The sequence below is a fragment of the Cnephaeus nilssonii genome (genome assembly GCF_951640355.1).
Source record: "Cnephaeus nilssonii genome assembly, chromosome: 12".
In the NCBI taxonomy this organism is placed as follows: Eukaryota; Metazoa; Chordata; class Mammalia; order Chiroptera; family Vespertilionidae; genus Cnephaeus; species Cnephaeus nilssonii.
The window spans coordinates 73,949,075-73,968,191 of record NC_137083.1 but is presented as its reverse complement, the minus strand read 5'-3'; the positions used below and the strand labels follow the sequence as shown (position 1 = coordinate 73,968,191).

Sequence of the window (19,117 nt, the reverse complement as noted above, 5' to 3'; positions counted from 1 at the left end):
TCCCCTCGCCGCCTAGCCCGATGGGCCCCCTTGCACAAATTCATGCACCAGGCTGCTAGTATTTTATAATAACTTTAGTTTGCAGCCAAACTTACCTCGACAGTTTTAGTGGGTTTTAACGTGAAATTAGAAGAAATGTTTGTATAAATAGTCTCACTCGTATTAATATTTAAATACTAGAGGCCCAGTGCATGATTGAATCATGCATGTGTAGGGTCCCCTACACGCTTTCACTTTTCGCGGTGGAGCTGGGTGCCTGTCCGCTGGTGCCGGAGCAGACAGGCACCCAGCTCCCACGCTTTTGATGGTCCACGGCCGCTGAGGGGGGCTACCCTGCTGTTGAGAGGTGCAGAGGGCGGGACTCCCGCCCCCTGCGCCTCTCAACGGCCGCTGAGGGGGGCTGCCGCGGACACCTGGCTACCCTGCCGTTGAGAGGCGCAGCTGGGTGTCCGCAGCAGGCCCCCTCAGAGGCCGCGGATCTGGCCGTTGAGAGGCACAGGGGGCGGGAGTCCCGCCCCCTGCGCCTCTCAACAGCAGGGTAGCCCCCCTCAGTGGCAGCGGATCCGTGCCTCTCAATGGCCGGATAGGCCACCCCGAGTCCCGCCCCCCAGCCTCCCGCCACCCAATCATGGGCGTAGCGTAGTGATGGTAATTTACATGTTACTCTATTATTAGATAGGATGGTTAATGATTTTGTTCCTTAGTGTTTAGCCACTTCCTGGTGTTGAAGTTTGGGTAACATTTTATTCCCACAGAGGTTAAAATGGCCTTGATACATTGATGAAGCAATCTAAAATTCACATTCCTCGGATTTTAAAGCAGCCCTGTAATGAGGCAGGAGGAAGAGATTTCATCTCAGGAAAAGACAAGATGAGAATAATGAGCAAATAGTGTAATTGTTACTTACTCACTTATATATTGAAAGCTTTCCATTATCTTTAAGCTGCAATTTATAATAAAATAATTTAATATTTATATATGTGAATATATCTCTGCAGGTTTGGAAAACTTTATTGCACCATTTTTCTGGATATTGTTATTATATCAGATAAGCAGCATATTCATTACTTCCTTATGCTGGAAACGTGTCAGGATCACCTATCAAGGTTGGACATGATAATTAAGACCATCCCTGTCTTAGAGTCAATTCTTAAAGCTTTACTAGGAATCATAAATTTTCAAATTATGTCAGAAAAACTTCATCTATAATGAGAATTGCTATTAGGACTAAAGCACAAAGGTTTCTTGGTGTCAGACCATATCTTAAAGGAATTTATTGAAGAGTGAAAAGCTATTCTAATAACAAATACCAATGAACTTTGAAGGTTGTGAGCTATACTAAAGCTCTGGGGAATTCATAAGAACAAAATTTACTTTTCTTCTGATTTACCTTGAATAAGCTACTGGAAATAAATTTACTTTTTAAGTGTTAAGGTAGCAATTCATACTTTCCTCTGGCTAATTCCGTATCTTCTGAGGTTTCATCTGCATTTCCACTGCTCTAACCTCAAGGAGACACCAGTTTTACTTATACATTAAGTTGGATTTACTTTTATTTGGGGGAGAGGGGGCTTTTAGATATATAATATGGTACTGGCTTTTTTTCTGATGTTTTCAAAAATGTCACTTAACTAGTATTTTTGATGAATTTCCCTATACATACTGTGCTATCTATAACTTAATCTTTAATTCCCTTGTTATAACAGAAAGAATTTTTGAATCCTTTCTACAACTCCACTATCCACATATTATGCTTTTACAGCAATTCCCTAGACTCATGAAGGTGAAGGATGAAGTTTATAATGGTATTGAATACCAAACTGTTGCTTGATTTATTCAGGAAGGTTGTTATATACTGGGATCAAGTGACAGCTTAAAAGCTGGTATAATTCATCATCATCAGTTAATTTTCACTGGGTGTCCACTGGGTGCTGAACATTGCACAAGGCTCTCTGTCAGCAGGTATGTGCCTGATAAGGTTGATGGAACTCTAAGAAGACGGAACCTTGTCCTTAAGGTGCTCGCTATATAACAAAGTCAAGTCAGCAAATCCCCAGTGTTGTTAAGCTCTCTGTACAAAATGTATGTAACTAAGAGTACTTTATTTTTGTGAAGAGTTGTTGTCACTAATTTTATACTGCTGCCAGAATAATGGGTATGATGTTGGATGGATGAAGAGTAGGTGTTTATTATGGTCTAGGTCTTGGCTGACCAGCACTGACTTTTGTGTGTGTGTATTTGCATAGACACTTTTTGGGTCTGTACATATACTTTCAAAATATTCCTACCTAATGAGACCCAGTTATCCTTCCAACAAACACATGTGTACTCTGCCTCTCCCTAATGAGAGACAAATGCAAGCCACATCAAGATGATGCGTCTAGAGCTAGTGTTATGCAGTCATTGTTCCAGACTCTGGGTGATGGTATTCTTCTCCTGAAATGATTGGAAAATCTGATCTTGATCAATTTTGGATGTAGCTCTTTATGATCCTGCAACTTATGGCTTAAAACATATCTGATTGATAATGGTGAAGGAAGTGTAGGGTAGGCAGTCGCACTGTAACTTCTCAAGTATAGTACCGGTCTAAGGAATACCCATATTCCCTGGGTAAGGACAGTATAAAAGATGATGTGGCCTTGAACTATCGTCAGCATCTCTTTACTGAGTTTCTTCCTTAAACTTGGCCTGGGTTACCCCAGGATTACCTGCTAAACTTTCCCTTGCTGGGTGTACCTCACGGCCATCCCTGAAGAGCTTCAGGAGGCTCTCTTGCAAGGGCCTTAATAGTTCTTTTCTTGTTGGTAATACAGGGTTCGGGGATTAGATTCAGGGGTTGCTTTAGGGTGGAACAATCACAAGCCTTTATTTGCTAAGCTAGGGATTTTTCTAGCACTAGAATTTCTTTAACATCTTTATTAGCATCAATATCCAGATTTTTTTGGACATGGTGGTAGAGGACTTCATTTTCTAGTAACTGCCACCAAAAGTTGTGTCAAATAACGATCTTTGACTGTAGTCCATTGCTTGCCACATTGGTTTCTGAGCTCTGAGCTCCCCGTGCCTCCTTTAGTCTCAATGTACTGGCTTCCTGTCACTAGATGTACCTCTGTGAGTGATAAGGTTTGACCCAAGGATGGCTGCTCCTTCCCCCGGCTGCATCCCTTGTGAATGAGTTCTGTGAACACTGATGGGCAGTGGGCCGGTGAGGCACTTGAGAGAGCCTGGAGCTTGAGGCTTCCACAGGTCTTGCACCTCCTTAATATTCCCTATTCCATTTTCAGCACTTCACATTTACCTAATCAGTGCACTGAATTTAGACTGTAAGAAAAAATTTGGCTGCTGAAACTCAGCTAACATGTACAACGATATGAACTTTAAAGGTTCCATGTCACGGGCTAGGGCTGTGGCTTATGCTTGTGTATCTGTGAATTGCAGAAAGGCAATTCAGCCTTTGCTCTGCTCACCAAGGCCTGCTCTCAGGCAAGGAAGGTTTTTGGAAATTTGTCAGTACAGAGGGCAGGCAGTACCTTCTTCAATTTACTTATGTGACTGTTGCTGGTTAGGGATATGTTGCTTGCATTTAAAAACAGCTTTCTTTACTAAAAGTTGCCTACTTTTTTCAGTTGCCTTTCACCTTGGCAAATTAGAATGGAGTTCGTTGTGTCCTGAAAGCCATACGAAGTCCAATGTACTAACGTGAGTAGTTTTCCACAGAGTTACCCTAAGCTCCAGTCTTACTTATTATCCATAGGCTCTGTGTCCCAAGGACTGATGGCAGCTTGTTTTCTCTAAGTACTTTTCAAACTTTTGCTTGCCCACTAATTGATTCATTCAAAACAAAAGAAATGCCTTTTACATGTTAAAAATATTTGTCCTGAATATGCCCATTATTACCTAGGAGAAAACTCAGGAGTGATTCTTCAAAAGACCATTAAGATATTATCCCTTGTAAAGTTACCAACTTATAAAATTTTCAGTATGTACAACAGGTTGCTGGAAGATTATTTCTTTGTGCTCTCCTTTTATTGAGTTTAATATATTTTCTGTCATACAAAAACACTCTTTAGGCTATTTATTTTCTGTAAAATATAGGTATATATACATTCATTTAGATATAATTATTATAGAGTTATAAATAATTCTAAGCAGAGGGCAACTTTGACAGTTGAGTCAAAGAACAAAGGATATGCAGCAAATATAAATTATATATACTAAATATATATAATATATAAATAAAATTTGCAGACAGCAATCCATAATAAAATCTGCTAACGTAAACTGACAATATTCTGTTCTCAAATGTATGACTGATAGTCTCATGTAATCCTGATAAATTAACTAGAAACTATAATGTACAATAGCTGACATTAAATAAGGCCAAACTTGTCATTCATTTGAGGATAAAAACAAGCATTAGATACCACTTCTAGGAATACATCCTAAGAAACCTGAAACACCAATCAGAAAGAATGTATACACTGCTGTGTTCATAGCAGCACGATTTACAATAGCTAAGATCTGGAAACAGCCCAAGTGCCCATCAATAGATGAGTGGATAAAAAGCTGTGGTACATCTACACCAAAGAAGGATCTCTTACCCTTTGAGACAGCATGGAGGGACCTGGAAAGCATTATGCTAAGTGAAATAAGCCAGTCAGAGAAAGACAAGTATCACATGATCTCACTCATATGTGGAATCTAAAGAACAACATAAACTGATGAACAAAATAGATCCAGAGACATAGATCATGTAACAGTCTGATGAATCTCAGAGGGAGCGCTTGGTTGGGTGGGTGGGAAGAACTTAAGTGCACATATGCATAACCCATGTATACAGAAAATAGCATGGTAATGGCTGGGCGGCGGGGGGTGGGTACTGTATAGGGACTTTTCAGTAATACATGCAAATCTTAAAAGAAAAAGTCTGACTGGATTTCTTAATCTTTACTTTTGATTTTATTTTTCTATCAAGTCATGATTTTTTCTGAAAAAAAAATGAAGGTAATGTTTGTGTATTTATTTGAAACCTGTTCATTTACAAGAGGGTTTGGGTTGCTGTATAGAAAAAAAGAAAAAAACCCTGGTGACACAGAATAAAAAATGAAAGCCAAATAGTAAATCAGAAATAAATGGCAGAAAAGTAGGAAAGGGCAAAAAAAAAAAAAAAAAAAAGGTATGGAACTTGGAAGTTAAACCAACCCATTCACGTAAGGCCCCCTATCATTTGCTCTCATTTGCCAGTGATGATCCAAATGACCAGGGAGATGAGGTAAGTTTCTCAAGTTCACAGAACCAGGAAACACTGGCCTAGAATTCAGACCATAATAAGTCCGTTCAAAGCCTATGCGTGTCCCACCGTCTGTTTGAGGAAAGCAGTTGTGCACATTTGCTCCTGATATAAGTGACCAACTCGCCCATTTTGGTTGGGACTGTCCTCGCTTTAAAACTGAAAGTTCTGGGTCCCAGCGCCTCCCTTTGTCCCAAGCAAAGTGGGCTGGTTGGCCACCTACCTGGCTTCCTCCCAGCTGTGGTGCGGAGAGAACTTTGAGGGAGTTAGGAAGTTGTCTTCAAATGGCAGAGTAGGCTGAGTACCTTTCCTCCAAACTCCATGGTGCTTTAGCCTCCCTCCGTGATCATCGGCTCCTACATTGTACAGCTGAGCTGCTGCTGGCTGAGTTCTACCACAGTCTGTGGATTTGGGGGTGGCCTTTATTCTGCTACTAATATACTGTGTTGTTTCTTTTTTTTCTTGTGAATGTGGTATTTTGGGGGTCACTTGGGCTAGAGGTAGTTTAAGTAGATGTAAATAGACCATACATGGTTGTTAGAAGGCCTTGGTGGAAGCTGTTAATGTGTTTTAACTGTGAATCCCAGCATTAATCTCATGGCTAAAGAAAGGTGTATTTTTTATGCACTAGTACGAGGTGATCATTCCATGTCGGTGAGAGGCTCTCCTTCCCGCTGACAGGCAGATGCCTTCTGTCTGGGTTCTCCAGCATCCCTTAAGATATCGCCCTCAGCTGTGGTCACAGCTGGGCTGCTGCCAAGGGCAAGAAAGCAAGCATAGACAGAGCACACTCAAGTCGGAAGGCCAAGAACTAGAAGTGGCAGAAGTAATTTCTGCTTTCATTACTTAGAGCTGTCATGGATACGTGACTGAACCAAATGCAAGGAAAGCTGGGAGATGGGTCAGCCAAGAGCCCAGAACAATGGCGAGAATGGATTTGTGGGAAAGCTAGTAGTCTCCCCCTTCCAGGTTTGACTTAAACATACTTAAGTACTTTCTATTTTTTTTTTCAAATGCAGAAAAATGATTGATTCTCCAAACAAGCTCTTAAGTTTTATTGTCTTGTTTTGGGAAGAAGTATCTCCAACCCCTGCCACCAGTGATTTATTCTGCAATAGTGAAAACTGAATTACTGTTGAAATACTATTAGATGTATGATATCATCATAAGAAAATCTCCTCCATCCCGCAAATTCCCAGTCATAGTCACAGAATTTGACTGGTATTCTCAAATTTGTTAATGTTCCCAAAAAGTCACAATTCCAAAATATTTTAATATATTAACATATACAGTAAATAAAATGAATGTGGGATACAATATCTGATGAAAGAGTTCAGAAGTTCAAGAGGTAAATACAAAATTTCTGGAAGCCCTTGGAGTGGAACTAAGGAAACAGAGGTAGAAAATGCCTGGAGCTTCCAGACTGTGTAAGTGCTAGGATGCAGGGGCCACTCAGGGTCTGCCCACTGAGAAAGGTTTGCAACAAGCTGATGGACAGAGTTGTCCATTAACACATTTATTTTGGCCTAAATTTACATTACAATAATATAGTTTTATTATATTTGTGCATATTGTACATACATGCATATTATACATATTTATATAATAAAACACTTGTTTTATATGTATGCATAAATAAATAAAATCTCTACCATTGTGCGTATGTTTGTGTGTGTGTTTGTGTTTGTCTCAGTCTCATAGTGACTACAGAGTAGCAGAGTTACTGGGTACCCAGTAAAAGCTTATAACTATCTTTGGGAAAAATAATTTCAATTTGCACCAAGTCATTTTTACTCCCCTCCCCCCAAATATTCTATTTAGATCATTTTGTTACTGACAATTTTAAACTCTAAGCTTTTAATTTTGATTTTTTTGTACAACGACCTTTTGAAATAAATGGCATAATTCTTTTGTAGTTTTATTAAATTTTATGTAAAGAGACCAGCAGCTGCAGATGATTTGCACATGGTAATAGATTATATGCCATGGAAAAATGTTGCTTTTGTTGCTTCTCCAGTAGGCGCAGTTCCAAGTATAGTTATTACTAAGCTACAATATCACACATTTAAAAAAAATTATCAAAAGAATTTCATGCTATTGACTCATTACTCCCATATTTATTATTATTATTGAAAATCAGTAGATCTAATTCTATTGGTTTCCTTCCTGATTGAAAACATTTGAACCTAGAAAGCACAGGGTTTCTTAAGACATTTGTAACTATTCATTATGGATCTTAAACTTACAATCATGCTGCATTGTATGAGCAATGATTTAAAAAAATTCTTTACAATACATATGATAATCGGGTTACCAATGCTATCAAGGTTTGAAGATGCTGAATGTTCATATAACTGGTATTTAAATTTTTGATGTGTTTTGCATTTGTTACTGAATATCAAGAATACCTTTTTTTTTGCCCATATAGAGTAAGTTTAAAATGGGGTCTTTTGTAGAAGCCTCCAGCCTGTTTAGAATGATATAACAGATGCCCGAATGTTCACATATCAAACAAAATGCCAGCTATCTGTAGAAAAAAGGTGTCAAAAAGTTTCTTTGTACCTTTAACGCATGCGATTATGTAGTACAAAATGCAGAGTTTGTAAAATTTCTTGAATATACAGGCTAAAAATGAATAATTCAAAACAAATCTTAGGTTCTACATTCTATTGTCCCTTTATAACGCAGGCAGAAGATAGCAGTGCACTCCCAATAGAGCTGAATTTGCACAAGTTACACCTCTGAAAATGCCAGATGGTCTATGGTCTACTTTTGAGAGCTGTCACATATGTAAAGATTTGAAAAAAGAAAGACAGCTGAATGAGAGCAGTGGATCGTTAAAGGGAGAGCGAGGGTCCCTAGGCATCACTAGTGTTTTAAGAGGCATTGTGTTGTCGTTCCCATATTAGCATGTTGTGTTTTTTTTTTTTAAAGCCATACACAACTTTTACACAATAAGAAAAAGAAATCTGTCTAAAGCCAGGTAGTTATGGTTTTTTTTCAATCAGATGTTTTTGTTCTTTATCCGAGAATAAAATCATGTTTCTGACTTTTAGGTGAATTTTACTGTAAGATTCAAATCATATCCATGAAAAATTATCAATGGAAGTGAAAATAAATGTCTGTTGAGATAACTAATATATCTAGGATTTATCCAGTTTTGATCTGACTTATATAGTGCATGCATCTGACAAAATCATAAAACTAAGGAAGTTTTAATGTGAAAAAATTAAAATGAAGAGATAATACTTGGTTACTTGATCATAATACAAACTATAGTAAAAATAATTAGGTGACAGTGAAACAAAAATTAATGTACTATTCTTTATCTGCCAACCGAAATAGGTATCATATTGAAAACTGAAAAGTGGGTAAATCATTAAGGATGTGTTTGAATATCACTCCAGCCATATCCGGTAATTTGCATATAGTCAGTTTTGATAGACAAAGACAGGATCTGTCAGTTTGTCAGTTTTAGAATTTGGTGGCAAGATATAGTTATCTTTTATTTTTAATTATTGAGAATGTTTAACTATTACATAGTGATTTTAAATTTATCTTAGATTATGGAATATGACAGTACATTTTTGATTGATAAGAAGTCTCCCCAGCACTGGTCAATGACATTTCAACTTAACTGAGCTCTCCGATTGCTTGAGTTATTCTTTTCAGAGAAAAAGTGGCCCAATACATTCCATTTATTGGCAAGATTACTGGAAAGTGCTCTGAAAAGAACACCAAATTAGTTTTAACTCTCTTTAACTGTCTTCTTTGGCATCCCTTTAAATAAATATGTATAACTAGCTTGATGTTCAATAGCAGTCATTAGGATGTCATTCTCCTTGATACAAGGAGTTACAGGAGCAGCAAATTAATCTCTAGATCAAATGGTTACTCACCCATAAGAAAGAGCTCTCCTTTTGCAGATGCCTGGACTGCCAATTTTAGTTATAAGAAGGGTGTGTAGAGCTTCTAAGTAGAGAAGTAACCTTTTCTTCTTCTTTTCATCAGAAGTTAGGAGAAAAACAAAATATTTTGATACATTTTACAACTATTAATTTGTGATATTCACAAATATTTAATTTTTGACAATTATTCTCCTTTGTTCTTTACTAAACAACTGAAAAACGGTAAGAGGGATTCATATATTAGTTTTATAAATCAGGTATTAATGTTAATAGATGATGTGAAACCATGTTTATTAAGTAAGAAAATAAATTTGTCTTTTTCTTGAAATCTGTACATTAATAAATAGAATATTTTGATATTGAAAAAGGACAGAAGTAAACAATGTGTGCTAAAGCCCTACTCAAATGCAAACTGTCCTCTTTGTCAAAAATATATACCAAGTCTTAGCTAGTCCCTAGGTCACAGATAATCATTCATTTTTAGACATAATCAATGACATGTATAATTGTTGTGGCTTTCACACATTATGTTTTCTAAGTTGAAGAGCTCTTAGTATTCAGACTTAATTTATATTTTTTAACTGTTCATAATCATAAATTAAAAAGACTAATTATAACAGCAGTTTTAGAATCTGAAATTCCAGGAAATTATAAAAGAGGAAATTTTGACAATGAATGTTTTTGTTGTTGCTGTTGTTTTTAACTGAAGAGATGCTTTCATTGATAGCATTGCTTAGGAATGTTAGTAAATGTGGATTTTAATAATTTCATTATTTAACCAGTGTAAACAGATAACTTTTTCTGGGGAGATCATAACTTTAAGCTTCAGTACCCAGAATCCATTTTGGCTAATTTAAATGAGAAATAAATCTACTGTCAGCACAGAGATCCTCCCAAGAGTTACCCAGCTAAGGGTTACGTTCAGAGGGGCTTCTCTACTGAAAACCTCACTGCCGCACTGTTGGCCCCATGGTCTGCTGGGAAGTGGGCATCAAACGCTGCACCCCACAATATTTCTCTATGGTCCAGCTTTCATACCCGAATCCATTGTTCTTTTCCTTTTATTTCAAAAGATAATGGAGTAGTTAACCATTATGAGGGATAGTGAGATAGTACTTCTATATCTCTGGCACCAGAAAGAAGACCTGGTACATAGAAAATAATCCACTTTTTCTGCTGAATGAGTGTCAAATTACTTTTTCAGATTTCTAACTTCAATTTTCTTAAAAACAAAACACTTTCATAAAGTCACTTTTGATGATCCCCTTTCTCATTTTCCTCTTTAGTAAGGATATATTCTCTACATTTATTCTTTTTTAAACTTATTTTATTTTTTTATGTTTTTATCAGAAATAATTTTTTTCATTATTGATTAAGGTATTACATATGTGTCCTTATCACCCAATTACCCCCCGAACCCCCTACTCATACCCTCACCCCCTGTTGTCTGTGTCCATTGGTTAGTCTTATATCATGCATAGAAGTCCTTTGGTTGATCTCTCCCCCTTACCCCCACCCTCCCCTACCTTCCCTCTGAGGTTTGATGGTCTGATTGATGCTTCTCTGTCTCTGGATCTGTTTTTGTTCATAAGTTTATGTTGTTCATTATATTCCATAAATGAGTGAGATCATGTGATATTTATCTTTCTCTGACTGGCTTATTTTGCTTAGCATAATGCTCTCCAGTTCAATCCATGCTGTTGCAAATGGTAAGAATTCCTTCTTTTTTACTGCAGCATAATATTTATTATTTATGTTACACTAGAAGCCCGGTGCACAAAATTCATACACTTGGGGGGGGTGTCCCTCAGTCTGGCCTGCGCCCTCTCGCAGTCCAGGAGCCCTCAGGGGATGTCTGACTGACAGCTTAGGCCTGTGAGGAGTGGGCCTAAGCTATCAGTCGGACATCCTCAGCGTTGCTGCGGAGGCGGGAGAGGCTCCCGCCACCACCGCTGCGCTCACCAGCCGTGAGCCCGGCTTCTGGCTGAGCGGCACTACCCCTATGGGAACGCACTGACCACCAGGGGCCAGCTCCTGCATTGAGCTTCTGCCCCTGGTGGTCAGTGGGTGTCATAGTGACCAGTCGTTCCACCGTTCGGTCGACTTGCATATTAGCCTTTTATTATATAGGAAAAGATATTTTCCAATCATTATTATACCCATATGTATCAGTATTTTACTTTCTTTTTGCTTTCATTTTTAGTGTCATGGATAAAATTCAAAGCAGTCTGTTACTGAATATATTTGGATTATTTTAAAGTATTAATTTCTTTTTTAACCTGATAAACTTTTCCTGCTTTTTAACTTAGCCCAACCTCAGCGCTTGCCTCAGCTTCAGACTTCAGCACAAGAACCAAGTGAGGAGGACATAGACAAGACAAGGAACTGCCACAAAAGTCTGAGCAATGGAAATGGAATTCACCATGGAGCCAAACATGTGTCTGTGGATAATCGAAGACTTTCAGCACCTGTTTCTCAAAAAATGCATAGAAAAATTCAGTCCAGCTTGTCTGTAAATAGTGATATCAATAAGAAGAGTAAAGTAAATGCAGTCTTTTCCCAAAAGCCAGGCTCCTCACCTGAAGGTAAGTTTGAGATACATACATATTTTGCTTGACCATGTGTAAAATCATATTCACTAATAATTATTTTTTCAAGCAAACATACAAGAAGAATCTCGCTTATCTGTAAGACAAATGGGAATTTTGGTAAAATGCAGCTTCAATTCCCAAAGGAGGACACAGGCTACGAAAGGAAGCCTGGGCAGCTGACATCCTGCTTATTGTCTGCCTGAGGGAATGGTCATTACTTTATTTTAAATATATTTTATTGATTTTTTACAGAGAGGAAGGGAGAGGGAGAGAAAGTTAGAAACTTTGATGAGAGAGGAACATCAATCAGCTGCCTCCTGCACACCCCCTACTGGGGATGTGCCCGCAACCAAGGTACATGCCCTTGACCGGAATTGAACCTGGGACCTTTCAGTCCACAGGCCGATGCTCTATCCACTGAGCCAAACCGGTTAGGGCTGGTCATTACTTTAACTATAACTTCTAGACCAGTGGTTCCCAACATGGGCCCACGCCCCACAGGGGGGCAATTTGATTTTTAAGGGGGGCAATTCGAGAATGAGTTATTAACTGAATTTTTTGCATTTTTTATGGCTCTAGGGGCCTCAAATACAGTATATAAATATGTATTATGAATATGTCATAATACATATTTATATATTTCAGTTCTCTATTATATGTTTTGAAACTTTATTTGCTATTTTTTCATATCACTTTATATTATGATTTTTTTAAAACAATTTTTTAGTGATTTCTTCCTCAGTACTTCAGCTGTCCTTTCGTTCTTTTATTTTTCCCTTTCATGGATGCCATGCTCTTTGGAAGCTTGTTTAGACCAAGTGAATGGCCTCTTAGGCTTCCTCCACGTGAATAGGAGTTCACTTTTTGAATAATAAGAATTATATGTTACAGTATGGGGGGGGGCATCAGGATTTTTGAGATGCTTAGGTGGGGCATGGCGAAATAAAGGTTGGGAACCACTGTTCTATACTTTTTTTTTTTTAATATCACATTTGCAAATATGAACACAACATTGTGGTGGCATACAAACGTATGTGATTATTTTTTCTGTTCCTGGCTTTATATGTTATTCTGTGGTTCAGAGATAAGATCACCTGCTTGCAGATCAGTTCTTAAATATGCAAAACAAAGCTGGAAAAAGATTTGGTAATTTTATTTTCTTGCCAGGGAGAGGGCCAGGTGATCTCTGTTGCTTGAGTGACTAGCATCCTCCAGCCACCCACCACATTCCAGGCTCACTGTAGTCTGGCCTTCAGCTCCTCTCAGGAACTAGTTATTACCTCCTTCAACTGGGCCTCATCCTGCACTTGCTCAGATTAAAGTCGGGTTAAATATTATGAGCCTGAGAAACCTTTTCTTTATTATAACATAAACCCATGTGATGACATTGGGTTTATAACGTACAGACTTTTTAAAAATAAAAACGGCTTGCTTAAAAAAGGAATAGTAGTCTCCCACATTGAAGGTTCCAGATCTCTCCTAGCATATCTGTGTTATTCCATTCTTCCTCTTTCCCACTTTCAGCAGTTCTTTATTTAAAAAAAATATATTTTATTGATTTTTTTACAGAGAGGAAGGGTGAGGGATAGAGAGCTAGAAACATCGATGAGAGAGAAACATCGACCAGCTACCTCCTGCACACCTCCTACTGGGGATGTGCCCGCAACCAATGTACATGCCCTTGACCGGAATCGAACCTGGGACCTTTCAATCCGCAGACCAACGCTCTATCCACTGAGCCAAACCGGTTTCGGCTTTCAGCAGTTCTTGAGCTTCAAAAAATCTCAAATATTCCACCCGATACATATATTTTTTTTGTTATTCCCTTTACATTTCTATTTTAATTGCCAGGAAATCTTAAATAAGGGAAATTCTGCAGATGTTTCTGTGAAATTGGCTGTGCTTATCTATAGAGATAAATTGAGTTGTAAATAGAAAATTGTACAGAGAGGTACCAGTAATGTGTGGGAGAAAGGATATTACATTTTGGTTACAGGTGTCTCAAATTCAACTGAGGTAAAGTGTTAGGTTGATCAAATAATATGATAATAAAGGGTCTGCGTGGTTCCAGGTCAGTGACACTACTTTCCAAACTAATTAGATTGAAGGGGACGTGATTGACACTTTAAAATTAGTTTGACATGTTAGCTACATGGTCATCTCTGAAGCATAGTTAGGCTGTTAACTAAACTGGATCTCCAAGGAGTTGGGAAGGCAATGCAATTTTCTTGAGAAGATCTTCATTTTTAGGTGATTGGGTGAAATAATTGGATGCAATTGAAATCCACTTGTTTTTTGCATTTGAATTTGCTTATTATGTCCCAAACCCCTTGTTTTCCATTTGCTATTTATTTATTATAAAGAATAGTAATATTTGCATATCAGTCCCACTTGAAATTGCTTATGGCATTTTAATGAAAGTTTTTATTATTTGCTTACTTTTAATATCATGTGTCAATTTATTTCTGATGTAAGAATGCAGCTTCATAAGCTGCATATGAAGAAAGAGGAAAATCAATATATATATGAAATATAGTTCTGTAAACCCTCTTCCTTTTCCCATATTTGTTTCTCCCTCTTACATACATACTCACGCTTATGGCTCACCACAACTAGATGGATGGGGAAGTCCCTTGTAATCCTGACATTATCACAAATTCTGTCTCAGGCAGGGCTTAGGGGCATGAGAAGTATGAAGCACAAATGAAGATGACTAAATATATTGTACAGAGTCTATCCATGACTTTGATGTCAAGCTATAGAATTTAGCCAGTTGTATGTTTATTTCATTTTGATTGCTTGAATCTAGATGAAAATGCCATTGTCCAGGTACATATTTACTCAGAGTTTGATGTTTTCCTTTTTCTTTGCTGCTATTTAAAATTGTGACCTGAAATTGTGTTGTTTTTTCTGATTTTCAGTTTTACAGTTAAGTCTGTTTTCTTGGCAGTGCACTGTAGTTAAATAAACAAGCATAAAACTGGTAGATGGCACATTAAAAAGAAAACAGTCTCAGGTCTGCTGCTAGCTAGCTAGGGGACTTGGGTTTCCTTGGGAATGCTTTTTCTAGAAAATGGTGTGAAAGGTGTGGATTAGGAATCTTCAAAGTAAGTTTCAGTTCCAAGATTCTATGATTCAGCTCTTTCAGCAAAGCTGCCTCATGAACTCTACACACGGGTCTCTTGCTGTATAGAATGGGGTCCTTGGTTGAGAAGAAATCTCATGCCTGTGGAATAGACTAGGGCAACACCAGAAAGGGTTTTGATGAACAGACATAGGATCTCATTCCAGGACAGCAAGTCTTGAACGGGCTCAGAGGTGTGGGTACATGGAACAGACTTAAAATCCCAGAGAGGAGGGTGATGGGGGTGGGGGGACGGGAAGAGATTAGACAAAGAACATATATGCATAGCCCATGGACACAGACATTAATGTGGTGAAGGCCTAGGGTGCGGTGGGGTGGGGGCAGGGTGGAAGGGGCAAAGGAGGAGAGTGGGGACACCTGTAATACTGTCAACAATAAAATACAATAACAATGGGGAGATCTAATAGCTAACATTTTCTCAGTTCTATGTTTTTCTTTTTGTTTTACATTTTTCTTTAGTCTTCATCACCTATGTCTGTTCTTCTTACAGCAAAATGAGCAAATGAATAGTAAAATAATATTCACTGAGAACTTCAAAATTAGCCTAACATGCCCAGTTTGACCCTGTTTGTTTTTTTCTGAATAAATGGTGTTCCTGGTTACGATTTTGTATTGCACATAAATACTGTTGACAAGTAGAGGGGCATTTTGTGGTTCCGATGATGGAATTAAATAATTAATCATTTCATAGTGTTTTAGTAAGAGCACTAAGGACTTTTTTGCTGATCAAGTTTGGAAAAGACTGCTAAGATATGGTGGGCCCATTGCTTATACAAAGGTAAGGATTGACCCAGCCCCATGATTGAGATAGTGGGTTGGTGACAGGTTTTCATATGTCTTTCACTGTAGGTACACTAAGGCTTGAGTACACATAGACTGACGTGTGCTCCATCAGATTCTCTTTTTAAGTTGTCTTGGTTTATGTCGTTAGTTACTTAGATTCATTCTATGTACCAGGTATTGTTCTACCTGCTTTGCTCACATGAAATAATTTAATCCTCCCAACAGCACTGTAATTCTGTGAACAATATGTAATTATCAAATTGTAAATGAGGAAACTGAGGCACAGAGAGGTTAAATGAAGTTACCAAAGTCAATTGGTGTATGATAGCATTGAGATGTAAACCCAGACAATTCTGGCTCCACAGCCTATGCTACTAACGCCTGATATTTTTGCTTATAAAAATCCTCAGAGAAAGCTAATTTACTGGCCATTCCACCACCACATCAGATATTGGTATTACAACTGTGCGTGAGATAGGGATCTTCTTATTACTATAGATTTGTCTTGAAGCACTACCTACTAAAATTTTAAAACAATTCTCACACCTATACCTGGGTTTTGTTTTCTTCCCTACTAGACTCTAAAATATTGAAAGACTGGACTGTGTCTAAGTTTTTGTTGTTATTAATTTACAACGATGCCCATTACATTAGCTTCAAAGAGTTTCCCAGGAGTTAGTAAGTGATACATTTTTTATTCCAAATCACTTTATCCTACTCTCCTGTGAAACTAGCACTGAAAAAGAGAATGTGTGCACATGTTCATTTAAAAAATGTTCTTTTAAAAAGTACTTCATATACAGTAGGAAAAAAAAGTACCATGTGGGAAAATACACAATTAAAGGTTTTTAAATTAGTAGATTTCTACTTGTTTTGATTAATTAAATATTTTCATAATACTTTAATTTTCTGATTGTATCAGCCAGGTGTAGAGTTTTAAGATTAAATGTTTTAAGATTCTTGACCTTTGAAATATACTATACTTGAGGCCCGATGCATGAAGATTTGTGCAAGAATAGGCCTGCCTTCCCCTGGCTGCTGGCACCGGCTTCTCTCCGGGACCTGGGACCTGGGCCTTTGCTCTGGCCGCCGCCTTCTGCCTTCACTCTGGCCAGAGCCGCCTTCTGCCTTCGCTCTAGCCCTGCTGCCCTCCTGTAGCTTCCTCCACCCCCGTCTCCCCTCTCATAGCAGGCGTCCCGCCCCGCCCTGGCTGCTCCGCGCCTGTGCGTACGCACTTGCCCAGAGGCCCGGAATGGCCAGGGCGGGGCGGAACGCCTGCGTTGTCACCAATTTGTTGCATATTTCTTCCTTATTGGCTGGGGGTGCCGCCATTTTTGTCACGGAGTGATGGTCATTTTGCATATTCTTTCTTTATAAGATAGGATGACATTGAAATTACCAAGGGTTTTCATTAGGTTCTAAGATACTTATCACAGGAATGACAAATCATAACAAATTTTAGGTGTGCCCGAGCTATACCTAGTTATGTCTAGTCTATACATATAAAGAAGTAATATGCTAATTGGTCCTAACAGTGTCCCATTCACGACCATTCAACAGCCTGCACACGCAGCAGGAGCTGGTAGGTGGGGACGGGGGCAGGGACTTGCACCACCGAGACATGAGGCTGCTGCCGGGGCAGCCTCCCCGGCGGAGGTGCGCGCAGGTCTGCTGCGCCGCCCGGCCCGGAGGGGGGCATCAGGATGGGCTGCAGCGGCCCCCCCACAGGAGGTGCACGCAGGCCCACTGCACCACCCGGCCTGGAGGGCGGGGAGTCAGGACGGGGACGGGGCCTTGCCGGAGAGCTCTCAGCACTCCTGTGCCAGCGTCTGAAGGTGCGAATTAGGAGGAAGAGCAGATGGGCAGATAGGGGGTTTAGGCCAGGAGGGGAGCGCAGATAGGCAGTTAGGGGGATCAGGCCAGGAGGAGAGAGCAGATAGACAGTTAGGGGGATCAGGCCAGGAGGAGAGAGCAGATAGGCAGTTAGGGGGATCAGGCCAGGGGGGGAGTGCCAATAGCCTCTTAGGGGGATCAGGCCTGGAGGGGAGCACAGATAGGCAGTTAGGGGGAACAGGCCAGGAGGAGAGAGCAGATAGGCAGTTAGGGGGGTTAGACAAGGAAGGGAGAGCAGTTAGGGCCATCAGGCTGGCAGGGGAGCAGTTAGGGGCATCAGAAAGGCAGGCAGGTTAGCGCTTCGGAGCCAGTGGTTCTGGATTGCGAGGGGGATCCCAGATTGGAGAGGGTGCAGGGCAGGATGAGGGACTCCCCCTCCCCGTGCATGAATTTCATGCACCAGGCCCCTAGTAGTTTTATAAAAATTAAATTTCAACAAATATATTTTTTAGAAGAGATTTTATGCTTTTCAGGAATCTTTGATAATATATACTTCATGTTTACAGATTTCGTATTTATAAAGAAATGCATAGCCAATCCCAGCAGTTCACTGCACACAGATTCTGAACAGGAGAATCAGGAATATCATATACATATCAATATCTCATCACACAGAGGCTCTGGAACCAGCCTGCTTGGGTGCAAAAATTGGTTTTACTACTGACTGGTGATATGTCCTTGGGTAGGTTTCTTAACTTCTTTATGTGTCAGTGCCTTATCTATAAACTGGGGATATTATTAGTCCCTACTTCATAGGATTGTTGTGGAGAGGAGTTTAGTTGATATTGCATTTAGCCCAGTTAGAACACAGCCTGGCCCAGAGGAAATATTTGGAATGTTAGCTTCTGTTTTCATCATCATCATTAAGGAGCACACTGGGAGGGGTCAGGAATGTTCGCTTCCTTGAGAAGGCAGTGCCTCCATAGAGACCTGAAAGATAAGATTAGGTTAGGGATTTGAGGGAGGCATTCAAGGCTGAAGGAGCTTATGACATAATGTATTTTGTTCAGAGAACCATAAACCATTTGTTGTTGCTAAGAAGCTAAATTAGGAGAAATGAGACTGGAAAGGTAAGAAAGACAGTCCACAGGCAGCCTGGGATGCCCTGTATTAGGAAGCTGCATAGCTAGGTATATATGACATCTGCAAAGGCCATCATTTTATATCTAGTATACTGAATATTTCTTTGAAGCATTATACTTTCTATTCTCTCCATACTGCAGAAATTCTTTAGTTCAATTATGTAAGAATTATTAAAGCCGATGAATTGGTTTTAGACGTGTTGACTTTGTGATGCTAACAAGCTCTTTAGGAAGTCTTTGGACATATGGAGAGACTTAAGCCCAGTCCTTTGATTTTACTGGTTCTTTCTCCTTCCCTTTCTTTAAACTATTCTCTTGGCTTCTAAGCTCTGTGATCTTTCTCTGTCTCCTTTTTAAACTTCTCTCTCCCTTCTTTTCAGTGTATTTACCCTTGTGTTCATAGTGTAGCTGTTTTTCACAACATA

At 39.2% G+C, this 19,117-nt stretch overlaps 1 protein-coding gene across 4 annotated transcripts in view; it reads left to right on the top strand.

Annotated features, from left to right (window-relative positions):
- The window catches only part of MDFIC (MyoD family inhibitor domain containing), an 85,639-nt gene that overhangs the window by 41,972 nt on the left and 24,550 nt on the right, over positions 1-19,117 (top strand). For all 4 annotated transcript variants that reach the window (XM_079786678.1, XM_079786675.1, XM_079786677.1 and 1 more), the window contains one exon: positions 11,508-11,783. In XM_079786678.1, the coding sequence (XP_079642804.1) occupies positions 11,508-11,783 (276 nt within the window). The remainder of the gene's footprint in view (positions 1-11,507; positions 11,784-19,117) is intronic.